The sequence below is a fragment of the Solanum pennellii genome, chromosome 2 (genome assembly GCF_001406875.1).
Source record: "Solanum pennellii chromosome 2, SPENNV200".
NCBI classification, from domain to species: domain Eukaryota; kingdom Viridiplantae; phylum Streptophyta; class Magnoliopsida; order Solanales; family Solanaceae; genus Solanum; species Solanum pennellii.
In genome coordinates, this window is record NC_028638.1 from 55,638,943 (window position 1) to 55,660,163 (window position 21,221).

The 21,221-nt window shown below is 33.0% G+C and overlaps 2 protein-coding genes across 16 annotated transcripts; one reads left to right on the forward strand and one right to left on the reverse strand.

Moving 5' to 3' along the window:
* Window positions 1-1,775: 1,775 nt before the first annotated feature.
* On the forward strand, window positions 1,776-7,239 carry LOC107012020. Of its 11 annotated transcripts, none has more exons than XM_015211727.2 (8): window positions 1,776-1,971; window positions 2,093-2,205; window positions 3,527-3,640; window positions 3,724-3,975; window positions 4,578-4,727; window positions 5,187-5,284; window positions 5,718-5,928; window positions 6,732-7,239. In XM_015211727.2, the coding sequence occupies exons 2-8, from the start codon at window positions 2,100-2,102 to the stop codon at window positions 6,815-6,817; spliced, it is 1,017 nt and encodes a 338-aa protein (XP_015067213.1). In that variant the 5' UTR covers window positions 1,776-1,971; window positions 2,093-2,099; the 3' UTR covers window positions 6,818-7,239. The 11 variants fall into 11 exon arrangements, with proteins under 11 accessions (XP_015067213.1, XP_015067215.1, XP_015067218.1 ...); XM_015211729.2 differs by having other exon boundaries at window positions 2,093-2,190; XM_015211732.2 differs by having other exon boundaries at window positions 2,093-2,190; window positions 3,745-3,975.
* A 991-nt stretch (window positions 7,240-8,230) lies between these two features.
* On the reverse strand, window positions 8,231-11,472 carry LOC107011366 (S-adenosylmethionine decarboxylase proenzyme-like). 5 transcript variants are annotated; one of them, XM_015210835.2, is made up of 4 exons: window positions 11,312-11,472; window positions 11,158-11,214; window positions 9,787-9,936; window positions 8,231-9,688 (listed from the first exon to the last, which is right to left on the reverse strand). In XM_015210835.2, the coding sequence occupies exon 4, from the start codon at window positions 9,510-9,512 to the stop codon at window positions 8,424-8,426; it is 1,089 nt and encodes a 362-aa protein (XP_015066321.1). In that variant the 5' UTR covers window positions 9,513-9,688; window positions 9,787-9,936; window positions 11,158-11,214; window positions 11,312-11,472; the 3' UTR covers window positions 8,231-8,423. The 5 variants fall into 5 exon arrangements, with proteins under 5 accessions (XP_015066321.1, XP_027770692.1, XP_027770693.1 ...); XM_027914891.1 differs by having other exon boundaries at window positions 9,787-9,939; XM_027914892.1 differs by having other exon boundaries at window positions 11,307-11,469.
* Between the last annotated feature and the right edge of the window lie 9,749 nt (window positions 11,473-21,221).

Here is a 21,221-nt window from a genome sequence, read left to right on the forward strand (position 1 = left end):
TAGTAAATTTTAAGTTAAGTTAAATAATGAAAAATAAATTATAATTTAATTATATATATATATGTATATATATATATATAAAGAAATTATGACATAATAAAATAAGAAAGGAGTTTGAATACTTATCCTCCTCCTAAATTTAATACTAATTTACTAAATTGATTGATTTTTTCTCTAAATATATCTTCTTACATATTATGAATTTTTGTTCTCCATATAAAAGAAATCAACATTCTTTTAAAAAAGGCATCTACTTTGAAGACAATTTTTTGTTACATAATCTTTTTCTTGAGATATCCTTTCTTTCTTTTTTTCTTGAAAAACTCACAAGGTCTAGATTTCGCTGGACATCTCAATGACTAAATTTGATATCCGTATATTCATCACCATCATTATCTTTAGATTCTGAGATACTCTCTTTCCCTTTTCAAAAAAGTTGATATATGTATATTCATCACCATCAATATCTTTAGAAGTTTTATCATCACGAATATATTTAGATCTTGCGATACTCTTTCTTTCCTTACCTTGAAAAAATCACAAGGGCTAAAACTTCGTTGGACATCTCAATATCAAAATTGATACCCATATATTCATCATTAGAAGAAGAAGGGAGAAAGTGAAGGTTTCCACTATTGTTGTACAATAGTCAATTTTTTATTTTATTTTATAGGCTAAATAATTATGAACTGTTATGAAAAATGAAAAGGATTTAATCTTTTCATCTTCCATTTACTTAAAAGTGTATTAGTATGATGGAAGTTTTAAAGGAGCATGATGTAATGCATTAAATATTTTTCAGTTTTTTAAACAAAAAATTAAAAATGAAAATAAAATATCAAAAAAATGAAATAGAACATAAATAGAAATGCTGGCCATAGAGAGGTGCCACATCAGATTTTTTATATCCAGCTTTATATATATATATATATATAGATTAGAACCCTTTATAGTAGCAATAATTAGTACCACTACGTCTTAGTTGCATAGAAATAAGTATCAAATAACTAAAAACATTTTTTTGATGGTTATAATTTATGTTGTGAGAATCGTGGAGTATTATTTAATACTCCTTTCGTCCTCATATACTCCTATCAATTTTCTCTATTAGTTAAATTATATGAATTTTGATTAATATATTTTTTAAATTATGAAAAAAAAATGTAATTTAAAGAGTACTATTTTTCATATTTTTTTTAAATATTTGAATTTTAAATTTTAAAATATCATATTAATCCATCTTATTTAGCCAAATTAACTCTTAAAAAACAAAAACAAAAATTATTTAAAATAGAAAAAATATAAATTATTAACTTACACGACGATTATAATAAACGTGTTAACTATAAGAGGGTGCATTTTGCTCTTTCCATTAGGTGAATAATGTAAGATATACTAAAAAGCTTTCGACATCTCTATGTCGATATAGATTACTACTATTTTTTTGTAAAAATATTTTTATATATGAACATATAGTATGTTTCTTCAACCTCATTAGTTTCATTACATAAAAATGTATTTCTAAAAAAAATAAAATTAAATACATTTCTGACATAAAGAACAAAGTAAAGGGAGAAGCGTGTCTTTTATTTGATTTCTTATTAAAGTAATTTGTTTAATGACTCAATCAATCAAACAAACACAAGAATAATTGGTCAAACAAACCCGAAACTCGAAAGCAAAATGTAGGGTATGTTTAAAAAATGAGGGGTTAAAGTGTCGCAATTAAAACTTTAGAGGTATGTTTTGTATTTTCTATTTTTATATCCAATACCCTGTCGTTTGTATCGTCTCTTTCGTTCTGGAGTCGCCAAACAAGTCTCAAACTTTATACGTTCAGAGACCTCGCCGCTCCTTGGCGGCTGTAAGAGGTCGCAATTGCTTCCTCCGTTAACTGCTTTGCCGTCTCTCTCCAATATTGTAGCGGAATTTACTTCTCAAATACTTCATCTTCTCCTTACTCTGTTTTTGGTACGGTTTTTTTTATTAGTATTGGTGCACAATTTATACTTGAAATTGTTTTCTAGGGCAAAAGTTCTGTTTCTAAAAATAATAAATTGTTTCCCCTATTTGTTGTGTTTTCCATTAACAGAGGGAAGATGGGAGCTAAGGACTTGGAGAGGAAGCTGAAGAAAAAGAAGATTAAAGATGGAGAATCACAAACAATGAACTCTAACTCTGTTCAAAATGGTATATTATTGTTGGGTGAGGCTCAATGTTTCTCTCTTTAACTTCTCTACTTTTCATTGCAATATACTCTTCTATCTTTTTCTTCCAACTAATAAATCAATCTCAAGTGGCAAATAGGATACATTTTGAGTTTGAATCTCACTCATGTCAATACATATTCAGTCATGTCTGTGAAGAAAAGTTTGTTCAAAATTATTCGATTCTTGGCTGTTTTTGCGGAGTTATAACCACCTTCTAACAGGTTTAACAATTAAGTGATCTGTATCTTGTTGTATATGTTGAAAGCATAAATTAATTGCTTTTGATTTTTCATAGCAAACTCTATCAGTAGACGGGCCTAATATTTCAGAGTATTAAACTCATTATATGCAATGCTTAGCAACCATCTCATCATTATCAATCCACGTTCCTTTAGAATTGTCAACTACCACAATAAGTTAGCAATTATAAGAGCAAGGAGCCAGAAACAGCAAGCTGAAAAACATTATGCCAATGCACTGACCATAACAATGAATTAATCCTTGCTCATATCAGATATTATTTGGGAGTTATCCATTGTTGTAAAGTTTATTTAGTTACTTAATTCAGCTCTTCATATTGATTGAGGTCGTCTTATGGAGAAATAGGTGATTCACACATTCAGCTGCAATCTAGACCAATCTCCTTTAGAGGGGACTTCTCTTTTCATTTTAATGAATTATCTCTCAATGTCTTTTTTCAAAATACATGCATGTCAATCAAGATAATATGTTTTATGCAAAATTACCAGCACACTTGATACCCCAAAAGGACAATTTTAGATCTAGAGTTCAACATTGTCTATAATATTATAGTTCCACTTTGGCACTGAATAATTGGTGGAGTATTGAGAATAGAGGTGGGGAGAAGGACTGGTGTAAGATCATTCCTGCTTGCATTTGGTGGACAGTATGTAAAGAAAGGAATGGTAGACATTTTGAAGGCACTAGCAGTTCTATCGAGAAAATTAGGATGAATTGTCTTAGCTTGTTCTTTTTTTGGTGTAAACAGAATATGTAGGGGGAAGTAGGAGAATTAGTATATTGAATTGGCATAGGGTTTTGGGTAGGGGTTTAAGCACCCTTCGATGCTTGTAAAATTTCCAACTTAGCACCTTTTCCTGGGGTGGCTAAGTATTGACGGAATAGAATTGTTACTTGTCTCAAAAAAAGACGTGACAGGAAAGGATCCTGAAAGTTGGGTAAACAGGAAGAAATATGTGCTTTACCAAGATCTTCTGGACTTCTTCACTCAGCCAATACTTCTTACTTTTTCTGTATGTTTCCTGAATAAAGATGGATTGATGCCTTCTTTGTAGAGGAAAATTTTCCCAAGGTAACCAAAGAAAAGAAAAGGAACAAGAAGAACTTGAATATGCAAAGTAGAAGAAGCAAAGATGATATAGATGAATGTCATATCACATATCATAATGGTAAAGAATTGGTAAAGTTAAGTAATAATTTATGTTGAGCATCAATTTGTTGGTTTATATGGATGATTTATTTAAGGTTTTAGCAGATGAATCAAATAATGCAGCTGGGGAAAAGAAAAAGAGCAAATCATCAAAGCAGAAGAGGAAAAATAACGCACTTGCTGAGAGTGGTGGAGTTAATCAATCTAATGAAATAGAGGACGAAATTGGCCGAGATAATACCATATCAAGTGAGCCTGATAATCAGGAGACAAGAAAATCCAAGAGAAAGAAGAGAAAAAGTGACAAGAAAGCTGGCAAAGCTGAAGTTGACAGTGTCCCCAAACGACAAAGAGGTTAGAAAGAAAGGTTATTGAGTTACATGTTTCACTCTATTATTTCTTCATCATGTATTCAAATTTAAAATATCTAAGGTATTGAAAAATGTTAAGCAATTGATGTTTCAAAAAGTTAATCTCGTTACGGGGGCAGTCTATAGCACTTGCTAGCATGCCCTTATGTCTATAATTATACAGCATTGAAACTACTGAAAAGTTTCACTTTTGAACACAATGAAGTGAATCCTGATTGCAGTTCCTAAAATATTTATTTCCAGGAAACAGTAAGAAATTCTTAATTCTCCTAGGAAACTATAAATTATTTTAGGAAATCGCGGTAGAAGATATAGACATAAAACCATATAGTTAAAGACTCTAAATGTTAAAAGGTAGTGACATGACACTTCTATCAATTGAAATGAATTTCAGTGCTCCAGTTAAATGCAACACACTTATTGTACAAGCATGTGGTCTCGTGATAACAGTTATACACAATGACCATCATGCACTTTGATTTACCGACCGTCTTTTGATGCGTATGATCGTGAAAAGACAACGATTTATGTTTTAAGATCTATATTTGAATTTTTTTTAATTTCAATGCTGTCTAATTCCTATAGGCAATTTAAAAGTGACCGATGACATTGTAGAGAAGGATCATCCATTATCAATACCTAAGGATGATTTTCCAGTGGACAGAGAACAAGTTCAAGAAGAAGAGATTTATGAACTATCTTCAGGGGATGAGGATTACTCCAAAGGAATGAGAAGTATGATCTTCTCTCCATATATATATGAAATACCTGTTACCTGGTGATTTGAAAAAATATAATATTATTTCAAAAAGAAAAAAGATAACGATACTTGTTGATTCTAGTGTTATATTCGTTATGATTTTGATGTGAGATTTTCCTCGTTTAATATCCCAAAGAAACTCGTTCAAATTACTCGCAACATATCAATAGTTCTTGCTGTTGAATATTTCTTTTTCTTATTTTGAGACCTGAGTAACACATGGCTGGTTTTACTTTAATGTTTTGCCAGTTATTTTCATAGACACGATGAATTGAAATGTTCATTTTTTTACGGGGTTAATATTGGTGTCCAGGCTAGCTTGCACACACCAAAGAAATGATCTTTTTTGGATATACTGCAGTGCGAAATGTTGTATATGAGAACACAAGTATACATTGATAAATAGAAAATTTCCTCCTTTTTTCTGGGTGCAGAATGGGTTGCTAATTATTATCAGAATAGGCCAGGGTTAGATGTGTTGCAAGAAAGGATTGATGAGTTTATAATTGACTACGAGGCGAAAAAGGAACAGGTACATCAGTTTCCAGATTATTATGACATTTATTGATGTTAATGATCCTTTTGGGAGTATGTGTAGAATGCTTGTACGTTGATGAACCTTTTCATATTTGTGGTTGGGAAAAATTATCATTGGAGTTTTCCGTAGGTTATTTTCAATTTTGAAAAAACTGCTGGACTTAGTCTTTAAAGAGTTCTCCCCTTATCTCGTGGCCACCCCTCATACTGATATGTCATAAAAGTTTGTTTATTTTCCGACAACTAATCATTTTCTTTTTTTGGTCAAACAATAAATATGTATTGAACCAAGTTAGGAAGTACAAGATTAGTTCTTTTGGACTCTCAAACTAGAGCAATAAGAAACTTACTAATCCAATTCTTCTAATCATGTTGTATATATTCAAATATTGTTTACCTTTTCATATTTTTCTATTTGGTGCGTACAGGAAAAGAAAGAAAAAGAAGCGCTTGCTGCTGAAGGTGGATGGACTGTTGTTGTACATCACAAAGGCAGGAAAAAGACCACAGATTCTGAAACTGGAATCGCAGTGGGTTCTGTTTCTCAGGCTGCAGTTATGGATAATGTGGCCAAGAAGAAAAATAAAGACGTGGGATTAGATTTCTACCGGTTTCAGAAAAGAGAAGCAAAGAGAAACGGTCTGTTTATTTTATCTTTGACTTTGTTAGTACTTTCTGCCGCCATATGTATCCAATTGACTTTGTTTTTCTCAATTAAAATTTTTCTAAAAGGTAAATTTGAAATCTCGAAATTTTAAATTTATCTAATTAATCAATCAAAAATGAAAAGGTCATAGATAAGTTAGTCAATATAGGATATGCTTGAAAAGGCAGCCGTGTTTTTGGTTATTTGTTTTATCATTGGTGGAGAATTTTTTTCTGTCATTCATGGTAGATGAATGAGCCTCAGATAATCTTGAAACAGCAGTGAATTTGACCTCTTAAAAACCACCTCAAAAAGCAGCTTCAATTTTTTTTGAAGTTTTAAAGAGTTGTACCTATCTTATGGAGAGAATTTATTGGCGAGAGAAAAAGAGTTGCATTCATGCATGTTTGTTCTTGAGATCTTCTATTTTGCAAGATTGAGTTGTCCCAGCACTCTCTTCGACTTATTTGTGTGTGATGGCGGTTGTGAACTTTTCCCTTTATCATGGAACTGTGGCCCATCTTTCAATCGCATAAAAGTTGGACTGCTTCAGTAGCTTATATTTGTTGGTTTTAAAACCAGTCTCTCTTCCGTTATTCTACTTGTAGTTTATGCCCAATAATGTTAAGTTTTTCTTGACTGAAGTACATCCCAATGCTTTGACAAGTATCTATCTTACTGATTGGCTTCTAATTGGTTCGAGTGCCAATAAATTCCTTAGATTGAATTTCAGTATGGTTATTTTCTGGTTCTTCTGTTTGTAACTTATCATTGTTGGCTTATGTATTGTGCACAGAGATCATGGTGCTGCAGAGCAAGTTTGAGCAGGACAAGAAGCGGATACAACAGTTGAGGGCTGCAAGGAAGTTTCGACCTTACTGAACAAAGAGAAAATCTCCATAGCAGAGTTATAGCTGCACAAACTTTACAGAGAACCGATGTCAAGATTGTTCAGTTCAATTTCTGCTTCCTTAAAGATAATCAGCTTAGCCAACAACAGAGGGTGATTGATAAGATTATATGATACGCATGAGACTCACGAGTGTAATGAACTATTGTTCTTGTATGTGGAGTCCCCAATTTTGATTGTAGTTGAGTAGATGCCAAATCTTTCTTCACTGAAGCTTATGCTTTATGTTTCTAATGGTAGGAATTTCACTTACAACTCAGATTGGTCGTCTGATTTTCTCATAGTTGAATCCCAAGCTTGTTGCCCGGGAAATTAAAGACTATCTTCTCAATTGTAGCATTCTCTGTTCTATTCATCTTAATGACAGTATTTCCTAGAGAGTTTGATCACTAAAGCCTGTGAGTTTCCAGATTTGATAGTATTATGATATAGATGGACATATTGTTTCTCTCTATGATATTTCATGTGAGTTCAATTTTTGCATCAAAAATAGGGAAGTGGAAATTATGCACATCTTTTTTATTTTCGACCATATGATATGTTTGAATTTTGTATTTTGGCAAATTAGTGTATGCAAACAATGGACAGTTTAACAATGGCAAATGCTACCACTTCTAAAGATGGTACACGATTTTTTTGAATCAGACTGCAAACCATATCCTGGTCAAACTAATCGATAGAATAATGAACAGCAATGGCTTGTAACTACTACAAGTAACATACCTAATGAGACCTGAGAGAATAAATTGTACACAGGTCTCATCAGTCGTAAAGAGATAGAGAAGCTGATTCTGAAAAATCTTTGACTTGAACGCATCAAAACTCGAGGAAAAGAAGAAGACAATAAAGAAAGAATCACCGTAATATTTAATTATGTATGACGAGACCTACAAGGTAATAGCTAGTATAAATTTAAATAGTTAAGTTCATCCTATAAAAGACCTTCCAAGTGGTTACTGCTAACCGTTGATGTAAGAAACAACAACAACGATGACATGTTTTTGTGTTTTTAGCAGAGAATTGGTCCCCAAACTCTGTACCCAAAGAGGTCCAAATAAAAGGAAAACAATGGTGCATGTTATGAACAGAAAATATAATAGTAAACACATGCTTAAAGAAGTAGCAAATACTACTGAACGTTATCCTAAACAAAGAAAAAGACAATTACAAAATAATAAAACAAAGAACAAGCTGGAAAAGAAGTATTATAACCGATAGAAGCAGCAAAGCATAAGTTGTCAAAGAGTATTTCAATAAACAACAGAGATATACAGTTTATAAAATCACGGACGGACCTTCAAATAGAAGATTTATAAAGGAAAGAAATACGGAAGGTAAATGTTCAAAGACTTAAAACACACCAAAACAAACATGAAGAGTACAAATATTATAATCAAAATGACGATATTTTATATATGTTCTCCCAAAAGGTTTTTTTATTGCACACACCAGACAACTGAATATTATATAGTAACAGAAAAGCCAAAAACCACACCACAGAACTGAATTAAAAGACCAAAAACCAATATTACTACTATAGTTTAGCATACTAAAAAGGAGAATTAGACATATTTATCACTAACATATCTTCTCCATTTCCTCATCCTCGTTCTCACTCCAACAGTTATTAAGGATAGACCTGGGGGATCCGCAGCTACCACCGCTGCTGAATGTGAGGTACGTAAGCGATCCTCCCTTACCAAGCACTTCAGTGGTCTTTTCTCCAGACACATATCCGATGATATCCAGGCCAGACTCGGTGTAAAGTTCCTTCCCGAGAAGGTCACAGTGTAATGCCACGGAGAACTCTGCAGGTCCAAAGCAGGACAACACCCTCTCGATCATTGCAGACAAGTCAACAGCTCTGAAATCGTAACCCACTGCTTCAAAACTTGCATAGCTGAATCCATCCTCAGGGGTTATGTGAATTGTGGAGATTGCGGAGCCTTCAACAGCATTCATAGAGTAACCACAGGGATCAAAGTCGAAATCACATATGTTTGATTCTGGAAGAATCTTCCGAATGCCTGAAACTTCAGTCATCTCAGCAGCAGTGCTAGATTGAGTCTTGAAAAATACGGATGCCTTTTTCTTGTCCAAGCTAGTCATGCACATCTCCAGTGTATAAACTGGATTCACATTATTGGCATCGGCAGGTTCAGCTGAAGCAGTATAGACATGCCAGTTCTGTTGTTTATCAGCATTGCCCATCACATATGAATTGCTGCCTGCACCAAGCTTGCCGAAATATGTGTCAAGTACAGCCACTTCTTCGGAGAAGTGGCGATGTGGGAATGGCTGAGCTCCAGGAAAGATGAAACTACCGCGTGTGTACCTCACAGACTTCACTTTCAGGTTAAGTGCGTCAGCTAACTTAAGAATGGGTGGGATCGAGAGCAGCAGTTTTGTGGTGCCACAAGTTTTGATTATGATCTTGTAAGCGTAGACAAAGAGGCTGGACTCTGAAAGGACATAAGAGTCCACTTCATCATTTGCCAATGAAGACACTATGGTGCATGCAGCAGGTGTCAGAATTTCATCCAATTGATCTTTGGAGAGGGACCGTAGGCCACAACCAGGGCCATAAGAGTTTCCTAACTCGAAAAAGCAAATCTCAAGTCTCTTTTCGTAACCTTCAAATCCGATGGCAGAAACCGGCAATTCCATCTTGCTTGAAAGAGTGTGTTCAGGAAGGATTACTTTTTGGAGAGCGTAACGAGGATGAGGGATGAAGAAGAAGTGTTGAGAAGAACAGAATTCTAAATTTAAACTACTTAATACTGGAACCACCTCTGGTGGTTTATTCTAAAACACGGGAAATCTCAGGATGGCTTGCGAGTGCACTGCATATGAAAAAGACATAGTAGAGCAAACAGTCATTATATACACAAGAAGATACAAACAGATGGAATGCCATAAGGTAAAGGATAAATAAACTCACGTTGGAGTATGCAGCTGATCTGAATTTCTTGATTCCACCGTTTGGTCGAACGTCTTCAATAGTGTAACCTAGGGGAGCTTCGTAACATAAGGAACTACTACTAGACTTCTTCTTCCCACCTTTAGACTCCATTAGTTCATGGATTCCTACCTGCTTAAATCAATGAAAATAGAGCAGACGGACAGAATAAATAAGAATTATGGACTTGATAGAGCAATCAGCAAATAGTTCAGCAACTATAAATGAATATAATGACACATCAAAAACCAAACCAATGATGTGCTTTTAGGCCTTTGATCCAACGCAAGTAAATATTGGTACAAAGTGTATGCTGGCTCTTTCCCCTTCAAGGCAGGGGGGTCAGTTCTGCGTACACAGCGTATACATGGGACTACACTGAACCGGAAGAGCTGGCTTACATCTATACTAACAACTAAAGGTAAAAAAGAATAGCTACTTGAAGCTTGTCAACTTACTTCGAGATGGTAAATTATACCAACAAACCCGAGAAGAAAAACCAAAAAGAAACAGATACTATATCTATAATATGTTTTCGAAAAAAAAAAAGAAAATTAAATGTGTAATAGCATCTTTCAGTTTTATACTGTCAATTTCAACAAGTGATGCATAGCTTACGTAATAACACAAATGGGTCTGATGAGGGTGGTATCCCTTCAGAAATTAGAGAGATTGTCCACAATAAAAACCCTTGGTTCAAGAAATCCATATCGAAATTCAAGAATGTAAAGCAAATTAAATAGCTTACAGAGATTGTTCACAATAAAAACCCTTGGTTCAAGAAATCCATATCGAAATTCAAGAATGTAAAGCAAATAAAATAGCTTAGAGAGATTGGTCACAATAAAAACTCTTGGTTCAAGAAATCCATATCGAAATTCAAGAATGTAAAGCAAATAAAATGGCCTAGAGAGATTGTTCACAATAAAAACCCTTGGTTCAAGACATGCATATCGAAATCCAAGAATGTAAAGCAAATAAAATAGCTTCCGTCAATTTCATTCACCCATAAGAAAGACCAAACAAACACTAATCAAATCTAAAAACTCATACCTATTTTCTTTAAAACAATAACAAGAAACGGCTTCAGTTACATCAAAAGGAAAACCAAATTATTGCAGGGGGCGGTCAAAGAAGCCATAGAAAACTTATGAAAGTTGACAAATCGATAAGGTTCTATCAAGAAATCAATTCTGTAAACAATGACAAAGAATTTAACGTAAACAAAGCAAAGCAGCGAAAAAAATGGGGAAAATAGAACTTTAATCAGAACAACGCCAAGCATTATACATCAAAAACAAGAACAACGGTGCAAAACGATACAAAGAATAAAGCAAGAGAATCTTTACGTACAAAAATTGGTGATATGAGAGACCTCCTTAGATGAATTAATGCTTCTTCAACCAAACCCTAGATAACACAAATCAAATTTCAAACCCATATCAGAAAACGCACAAAATTCAAGAAACAATAAAAAATCAATGAAAAGAAAAAAATTAAACCTTACAGTTTAATTCGATCGACGATGCAAATAGAAAGAGAAGATCTCCAAAGGATTTCAGAAGAAAGCTTTGAATTTGTGAATTAATCGGCAAAAGTGGGAAGAGAGAAATATTTTTAGGTCTAGAATTTTTGTTTCTTCAAGGAACGAAGCACATAATTTAACGAAGAGGTGTTGATCTTATTTATATAGGACTAGAGCCGAAGCGCGTTTAACGAGATATTGACACGTGTAATTTACAAAAATTTGTGGCCTCTCGTTTTTTTCTTGAGAATTGTGTATAAACCAGAGATATTTTGTGTGGTGAGTAAGAAGCGTGGTGATAACGCAGGACTCGGTAAACACAACTGTATGTTGCATTTCGGACTCTACTACTCTCTTCTAAACAACTGTATATTTATTGAAATTTTATTCGAATTTCGGTTCAATTTTAATTAGAATTCTCGAAAATTATAATTTTAAATTTTAATTAGGTTTATGTAAAGACTTCATATAATATAATATATATTTTAAAAAAATATTTTAAATATTTCATGAAATTATAAAGAGATTAAAATATGATCGAATTCTTTAAGGTCCAAATCATATAATTGAAAATGTGATTCATATTTAATGGGATTAAAGTAGATGTTTAAATTAATTCAAATTCATAATTAAAGGAAATTGCCGAAGAAGTAAAATTAGAATTTACTAATGATTAATAAATAGGTTTGTTCAAATTGGGATTTCAAGTGTTAAATTTTCTGTTTTTTAGTGGGCGTGTATCGACCTTTTGAAAATTCTTCTCCTAATGCCTATTTTGTGAGTTACGTGTATGTTTATCATAAGTATCTTCTACCCCTTTCCTTTTTATTCTCTACCTACCATTCACCAGACTACATAACTTCCCAACCAATTATTATTATACCAAAAAGAAAAATTTAATGTTATTTTATTTTTTTCAACTCCAAGAAATCCATCATCTTTCCTATGGACATCGGATAAACCTGTTCATATATAAGAGTGTTAGTGAAAAAACTTACAAGATAATAAAATTGCAAGATTACAATTGAAAATAAAATGAAGAAAGTAATCTCTTCAGGCTGAGGCGCGGATATCTCGCTCTCTTTAAGGAGATTCAAGCCCACTGCAGCAAATGTTTTCACCGGTCCAGCAGTAGTCCTCTTTGACTTGTCCCCTCCAGGATATAACAGCCTTCACATAGTATAACTCAACAACTCTGGACAAGAGTTGAGTCCAAAGCTCCACAAAAAAGAACACCTCCCTTCAACTAATAAGAACTCTCTTTTAGACTAACTCTTTCACTCTTTGTTTTCTCTTATGAATTGTGTGTCTCTAAAACCAAATGAAGACTACCACTATTTATACTACAAGAAGTCTTCCTAGCAATGAATAGGAAGATAATGGAGGTAGTAAATAGTGAAGATAATGGCCTTAGGAGTTTCATAGGTTACAATGGGAGTTACATAGGTTACATAAGTTACAATGGGAGTTACATAGGTTACATAGGTTACAATGGGAGTTACATAGGTTACATAGGTTACAAAGAGTAATGGAGGAATTAAGAATGAAATACATTGATGGATAACCAATGCTAATGGATGATGTAGAAGTCATCCATTCCAATGTTCATTCTTATAACTCCAAAATAAAGCAATTTAATATGTTAAATATTAATATTAAAATGCTAATAACCTAACAATCCCCCACTCATTTTAATATTTAGATAAGAGAGTATATCAGTTGAAGGAAGACTACTATGCATAATGAAGGTGTGCTCTGCATTGAACCTCCACTTAGTGAAACAGTAACTTTTACTCCAGAGTCGTAGTGGTCTCAGACTTGAACTATGACTGCTTAAGGGAAATAAAATATCACTGCTCACACATAATAATCAAGGTGTTGACATAAGCTTTAACAGCCAGCACGTTATGGCCATGTGCTATCCCGGTTTCATGAGTGCATTTGAGAATAAGCCCCATTCTCATAGGAAGCGACCTACTTCCACACATCACATAGGTGAAATCTGTCGAGAGTGCTCCTGTAAGATTAACACTCCACCCATACGGGCTACAGATACTCATTAAGAGTTTTATCAACTCAACCTTCACAAACTACAGGAAATAATGCACTCACATCATAGGGAGGGAAAAAAAAATTAGTGCATTTTTCACAACAAGTCATCATATGATTAGTTTTTCCCTTTGAACCTGGTTATAGGATCTCTAGTCCCCAGGTTGGGTTTCCTCATATATGACTCAAGGATTTGTAGGCTTCAATCCCATCCCCCTCGATGTGCTCCAGACCTTTTCTCTTGTTAAGGCCTTCGTAAGAGGATCTGCAAGATTATCACAAGATTTGACATAATCAACATTAATGGTACCATTTGTCAAATACGATCTTACATTACTGTGTTTCCTCCTTATAGGTCTGGATTTACCGTTGTAATAACGGTTTTGAACTCTACCAATTGCAGCGGTGCTATCACAATGAATTAAAATAGGAGGAATTGGTTTTTCAAAATAAGGAATTTGAAACAATAAATCTCTTAACCAATTCGCTTCCTCACTAGCTGAAGCTAAAGCAATTAGTTCAGCCTCCATGGTAGAGTTAGCAATTATAGTTTGCTTTTTTGATCTCCAACAAACAGCACCACCACCTAAAGTAAAGACATAACCAGTGGTAGAACAGGAATCACCTGACAAAGTGTTCCAATCCGCATCACAAAAGCCTTCAAGTACAGCAGGATATTTTTTATAGAACAAACCACAATTTTTCGTTCCAATTAAATATCTCATAACTCTTGTTATAGCATGCCAATGTTCATTACCTGGCTTGCTTGTAAACCTGCCAAGTACTCCTACTGCATATGCAATATCAGGCCTAGTGCAATCAGTCACATATCTCAAACTTCCGATTATACTAGCATATTCCTTTTGATTTATTACATCATTTTCACTTTCAACAGGAAATAAGTGAACACTTGAATCAAAAGGAGTAGCAACATGCTTGCAATCATGAAAGTTATATTTTTTCAAAATTTTCTCAACATAATGTGACTGGTCAAGGAAAATCCCCTCACATGTTCTTGTTATTTTTATTCCAAGAATAAAATTTGCCTCACCAAGATCTTTCATATCAAAATGGCTTCTAAGAACATTTTTAGCTTCATCAATAACATTCATGTTAGAGCCAAAGATCAACAAATCATCAACATATAGGCAAATGATCACATGTGAATTATTCCAAGACTTATGATATATGCACTTATCACACTCATTTGTTTTAAAATCATTTTCAATCATGCAGGAATCAAACTTTTCATGCCATTGCTTTGGTGCCTGTTTCAAGCCATATAGGGATTTAGTAAGTTTACATACTTTGCTTTCTTGGCCTGCTTCAACAAAACACTCGGGTTGGTCCATATAAATTTCTTCATTTAGGTCTCCATTTAGAAAAGCAGTTTTTACATCCATTTGATGAATTTGCAAATCAAAAATTGCAGCCATAGCAACTAAAAGTCTAATGGATGTAATTCTTGTTACCGGAGAAAAAGTATCAAAAAATTCTAGGCCTTCTAGTTGTTTAAAACCTTTTGCAACTAGCCTAGCCTTGTATTTATCAATAGAACCATCCGGTTTCAACTTTTTCCTTAAGACCCATTTGCAACCAATTGTTTTACAACCCGGTGGTAAATCAACTAACTTCCAAGTTTTATTAGAAATTAGAGATTCCATTTCATCATTTACAGCCTCTTTCCAAAAAATAGAATCATGTGAAGATAATGCTTCTTTCAAAGTTAGAGGGTCATTTTCAACATTAAACACATAAAAATCAGGACCAAAATCTTTTTCTACTCTAGCTCTTTTACTTCTTCTTAACTCAAAATCAACAACTTCTTTATTTTTCAAAGTTGAAGTAGAAGAACTAGGTAGTGACAAAATATTTTGTTCAATCCTTTGACCCCCACTATTTTTAGTATCAAAAGGAAATTTATTTTCATGAAAAATAGCATCACCAGATTCTATTACAATATTATCTTCAAGATTAAAAAATCTATAGGCTGTACTATTTGAAGCATAACCAAGAAAAGCACAAGTAGTAACTTTCTTACCCAACTTTGTAATCTTGGGATCCATTAGCCTCACAAAGGCTAGGCAACCCCAAACTCTTAGATATCCCAAACTTGGCTTGTAACCTTTCCACAATTCAAAAGGTGTCAATTTAGACTTTTTATGAGGCACACGATTCAACACATAACAAGCAGTTAAGATAGCTTCACCCCAAAAATTTAAAGGTGCATGTGACTCAATAAGCATGGCATTAGTCAATTCAACCAAAGTTCTATTTTTCCTTTCTGCTACTCCATTAGACGAAGGAGAGTAAGGAGGAGTAGTTTCATGAATTATTCCCAATGATCTAACAAAAGAATTAAACTCATTTGATTCATATTCACGGCCTCTATCACTTCTAAATCTTTTTATTTTTCTTCCAAACTGATTTTCAACCTCATTGAGATAAGTTTTGAAATTTTCAAAAGCATCACTTTTATTTTTCATCAAGTAAACATATGTAAACTTAGAAAAATCATCAATGAAAGTGATAAAATATCTATTACCTCCACGAGTTAGAATTCCACCAAGTTCACAAATATCAGTATGAACTAATTCTAACAAATCAGTTTTTCTTTCAACTTGAAAATGAGGCCTTTTAGTGATCTTGGCTTTACTACAAGCCTCACACTTTTCAAAATTCTTTTTAACCATTGGGATTAATCCTAAACTACTCATGATTCCAACATAACGATCATTAATATGACACAAACGAGCATGCCAAAAATTAGTAGAAGAAAGCATATAAACAGAAGTAGATGTTTTATTCATTTCAACATTCAACTTAAACATCCCATCACATGCATACCCCTTCCCCACGAAAATACCTTTCTTCACTATTACATATTGATCAGATTCAATAATTTGTTTAAAGCCTGCTTTATTAAGAAGAAAACTAGACATCAAATTTTTTCTCATAGAAGGAGTATAAAGTACATCTTTCAATGTTAATATCCTTCCAGAAGTAAAACACAATTCAACATCTCCCTTTCCAAGCACTTGAGTAGTGCGAGCATCACCAAGCATGATGGTTTTGGGCTCCTCAAAATGAGTATATTTTGTAAACCAGTCTTTGTCACAACAGACATGACGGTTTTGCACCAGAATCAGCCCACCATCCATCAACATTCTCAACCATGTTTATGTCGGTAAACCGCCACAAAAGGTTCTTCGGTAACGTTTGCCTAAGGGTTAGGACCACGTTTCCGGAATTTGCAAAATCGAGCAATATGCCCACTCTTGCCATAAACAAAGCATGGTCCCTTTTCTTGAACTTGTTGATTTTGTGCTTGGTGATTTTCACCATTATTTTTCTTGGGAGGTCTACCATTATTTTTCTTGAATTTTTTCTTCTTAGGCTTTAAAGAAGTATTTTTGTGAGTTTCAGGAGTAGCATTATTCGAAGTAATTAAATTTACCTTCGATGTGATGTTGTTCTCTTCTGTTTGTAAAAGTGCATCTTGGCCTCTTGCTTCTTCTTCCATGCGGATTTTCATTATCAAGCTTTCAAGAGAGGTTTCCTTTTGTTTGTGGCGCATAGTTTTTTGAAATTCCTTCCAAGAAGGTGGAAGTTTATCCACTATGCCACAAACAATAAGGTTATCTCCAATTTTAACCTCTTCGGACCTAAGCTCTCCAACAATCATGATGAAGTCTTGAGCTTGATCTACCACTGATTTGTTGTCCACCATTTGAAAACGAAAAAATCTACTAGCTGCATATTTTTTCGCTCCAGCCTCTTCGGTATCATACTTACTCTGCAATGCCTTCCAAATTTTCTTTGCACTAGAGTAAGTTCTATCATAATAATCATAAAAATTATCAGATAGACAATTAAGAAGATAATACCGACACTTATAGGAATCACCATCGTACTTTTCCACTTTCTCTAGATGAGAAATAGTTTCATCATCATTCATAGTGGTGATGTCTTCTTTATTTGGATTCTTCTCAGTTAATACGTAAGAAACATTGAGAAGACTTAAGTAGAAAAGTACTTTACCCTTCCATCTCTTGAAATGGTTACCATTGAACCGAAATGGCTTGTTAAGGTATTCCATCTTGATACCCGTGATTTTTTCAATTGCAGTCATGTTGAATCTCCTTAAAATTGTTAGTGAAAAAACTTACAAGATAATAAAATTGCAAGATTACAATTGAAAATAAAATGAAGAAATTAATCTCTTCAGGCTGAGGCGCGGATATCTCGCTCTCTTTAAGGAGATTCAAGCCCACTGCAGCAAATGTTTTCACCGGTCCAGCAGTAGTCCTCTTTGACTTGTCCCCTCCAGGATACAACAGCCTTCACAAAGTATAACTCAACAACTCTGGACAAGAGTTGAGTCCAAAGCTCCACAAAAAAGAACACCTCCCTTCAACTAATAAGAACTCTCTTTTAGACTAACTCTTTCACTCTTTGTTTTTCTCTTATGAATTGTATGTCTCTAAAACCAAATGAAGACTACCACTATTTATACTACAAGAAGTCTTCCTAGCAATGAATAGGAAGATAATGGAGGTAGTAAATAGTGAAGATAATGGCTTTAGGAGTTACATAGGTTACAATGGGAGTTACATAGGTTACATAAGTTACAATAGGAGTTACATATGTTACATATGTTACAAAGGGAGTTACATATGTTACATAGGTTACAAAGGGAGTAATGGAGGAATTAAGAATGAAATACATTGATGGATAACCAATGCTAATGGATGATGTAGAAGTCATCCATTCCAATGTTCATTCTTATAACTCCAAAATAAAGCAAGTTAATATGTTAAATATTAATATTAAAATGCTAATAACCTAACACGAAAAAATTGTAGATTGTATTATACAAGTTTGGTACGATGAGTTTAATTAAAAATGCATTAATAAAAAAAATTAATTTGTAAACTATTTTATGAAATATCACTTGTTGCACCAACTCAGTAATTTTTACTGATGATGCTTATTTTCTTTGTAATTAATATTTTTAAAATTATATGATGGACAAAAAAATTGAGACCATGTGATAATTTCTTTTTAGGGTCAAGGATGATAATATTTTATTAGTATTACACTAGCCAAAGAAAGAAAAAAAATAATGAACAAAGTTGTATTCGAGTCGAACAAAATTGAAAAAGAGATTGTGAAAACTCTAGCAACGGTGTACATCAAGGGATAGAAAAATGTGGTCTTTTCTCAAGTATAGAAGAATATTATCTATCTTTGACCGCAATTAATTAAGGAGTTTAGATATCCAAACGTGTCATACTAATTGATTAGATTACTTACTTGCTCATCAAGAACTAAATAAGATAACAACCATTGGCTGACCATACTAGTCATCTAATTTCTTAAGACATTTGTTTGGGCTTGGAAACGGCCCAACTGAATTCATTTATGGGAAAATTGTATATAATAGCAAACTAATAACTTAAAATAAATGGAATAGATAGGATTTGATTTAATTGTGCTCCATAGCAAATGTTAGTTAAAATTTGCCAGCGTCTCTCTCCCAGAAATCTCGCTCGCCACTCTCCATTCTCGCTTGCCTCTCTCGCTTTATACAAATAAGTGTATAATTCTGTTTCTGTTTTATATAAAGCGAGAGAAAATTATATATACACATGCAAAAATATATATCTTCGTGTTATACACTCAATTATACAATTTACAAACATTTTACTTCAAATATTGGAGAGAAAAAGGTCAACGAATTATACAATTGCGAATTATACAATTGCAGTGAAATACAAATTTCTCTAGCTTTATACAACAGAAGTGTATATATTGTATTTCTGTTTTTGTATAAAGCGAGAGAAAAACATATATCTTCTTGCTATACACTTAATATTGCAGCGAAATAGGCAGTGAATTATACAATTGTGCATTATACAATTGCAGTGAAATATGATAGCGAATTATACAATTGCAGCGAAATAGGCCAGCGAATTATACAATTTAGGCCAGCGAATTATACAATTTTATGTTTGCTATGGAGCGCAATCATGCAAAGTTTGCTATAGCATACAAATATAAATTTTTTCTTTGCTATATGTGACAGTTGCCCTTCATTTATTACATAGGCCCAATAGATGATTTAGTCCAAGCCCGTAATAGCTCAACTCTTCAAAATAATAAGAAAGAGTCCTAGCCAGCAATAGCTCAAATCTGTACTCCTGTAGTCTTGGTCTATATTAACCTAAAAAATAAAACTTATCTCAATTTAAAAAGTGAATTTATATAATGATTTTACGTTAATATATAATAATAACCAATCATATATTTATAATAATCTTGTAACTTTTTAATAAAAATAAAAAATCTCAAGAAGATTGACATAAATATAATCATGAACCTCTACTTAGTTAAAAAGAGAAGTAGCAGTATGTATATTTTTTGGTCGATTCAAGTAAAACAGTACTATTAATTTGACCGTCAACAAAAATAACGGCTAAGATTCCATATAGTTTTTTTCTTTTAAAAAATAAATTAAAAAAGGGCTCTTTACACGTTTTGGCAGAAGACAATAATGAGTCATTTACTGCCAAAACTTTTTGATGCATGTACACTGCTGAGTTTGTGACACATCAGAAATGTGCTAGCTGTTCATGACTCATCTCTTTTATTTAACATGTTTCTAGACTGCTTGCCCTAATCATTAATGCAACGTAAATTATGTTGTTGTTTTTCTTTCACAAGCTATAAATTAAACCCTTATGGGTAAGGTAAAAATTTAGATAGACAATCAACTGAGAACCGTGTGATATCCAACTAACTCACTTAAGATTGCTTGTTAGGGACTTAGGAGTATTTCTTAACAAATGAAACAGTACTAAATATGATGGAATTTGATTGATAGTTCCTAGAAAATCCGTTGCTAAATAGTTTAGCTAATTGAATTTTCGTATAATTTATTACGGGTCTTAACATGATAAAAATTTTATCAGTCGCTAATTTGTTATTTACTAATAGTGAAAGTTTTATATAATTTCTGATTAAAAAACCACCTCGAAGATGAAATGGTTGAACATTACTTATTTGTGAAAGAATCAAATATCAAAATACGTACAAATGAATGTGTTTGGCAGATGTTGAGAGAAAGAGATTTGTTTGGACATATGATGATTTGCTGATTCTTTGTCTTTTTTTTCATCTTCTTACCGAGAGGAGTATGTTAGGTGAGAGTTGGGTGTTGGGACATGGACAATAAATGAGCTGGAAGCTACTTACTCTTAGCGGCTTTGGTCCCAAATTTTCAAATATTTTTGATAAATTATATTTGAGTGAAGTTTTTGATAGAGTTCAATTATATATTTGGCTCAATTTTTTCCAAAAATATGACTACTTTTTTTTAAAAAAAAATATGATTTTGTACAATGATATTTTTTTTATAAAATATAAAAATTTGGCGTAATTTTTAAAACTTCTCAAACGTTGAAACTTGACCCAAATATATTGTCAAGTTATATGGCCAAACCGGTCCTATACATAGACAATAATCACTATTTCACTGTTAAAACTTTTTACTGAAAAATATTTGCTGGTTATTCTTATTGATAATTTTAATTCAACTAGGAGAAAAAAAGTGTAATTTTTCATAGAAAAATCAGGATGTTTCTCACTATCACAATGATAATCTATTCTCATTCATGCTTTTCTCCTGTAAATTGGTTCAATAGAAATGAATAAAAAACAAAGAGCATTCAACAACACAATTTTTTAGTGATTCGTGATTGAAGAACCTTTATTTCCAGTAGTATATTTTGATAATTGTAATTAACTTGGTTAAAGTTCGACTATCATAGTTAGACAAAAA

Excerpts from the sequence above, each read along its gene's own strand:
- LOC107012020 (XM_015211727.2), top strand. The coding sequence starts at position 2,100 with ATGGGAGCTAAGGACTTGGAGAGGAAGCTGAAGAAAAAGAAGATTAAA. Across the intron at positions 4,728-5,186 it reads TTACTCCAAAGGAATGAGAA|AATGGGTTGCTAATTATTAT; the intron begins GTATGATCTTCT and ends TTCTGGGTGCAG. Across the intron at positions 5,929-6,731 it reads AAGAGAAGCAAAGAGAAACG|AGATCATGGTGCTGCAGAGC; the intron begins GTCTGTTTATTT and ends TATTGTGCACAG.
- LOC107011366 (XM_015210835.2), bottom strand. The coding sequence starts at position 9,512 with ATGGAATTGCCGGTTTCTGCCATCGGATTTGAAGGTTACGAAAAGAGA.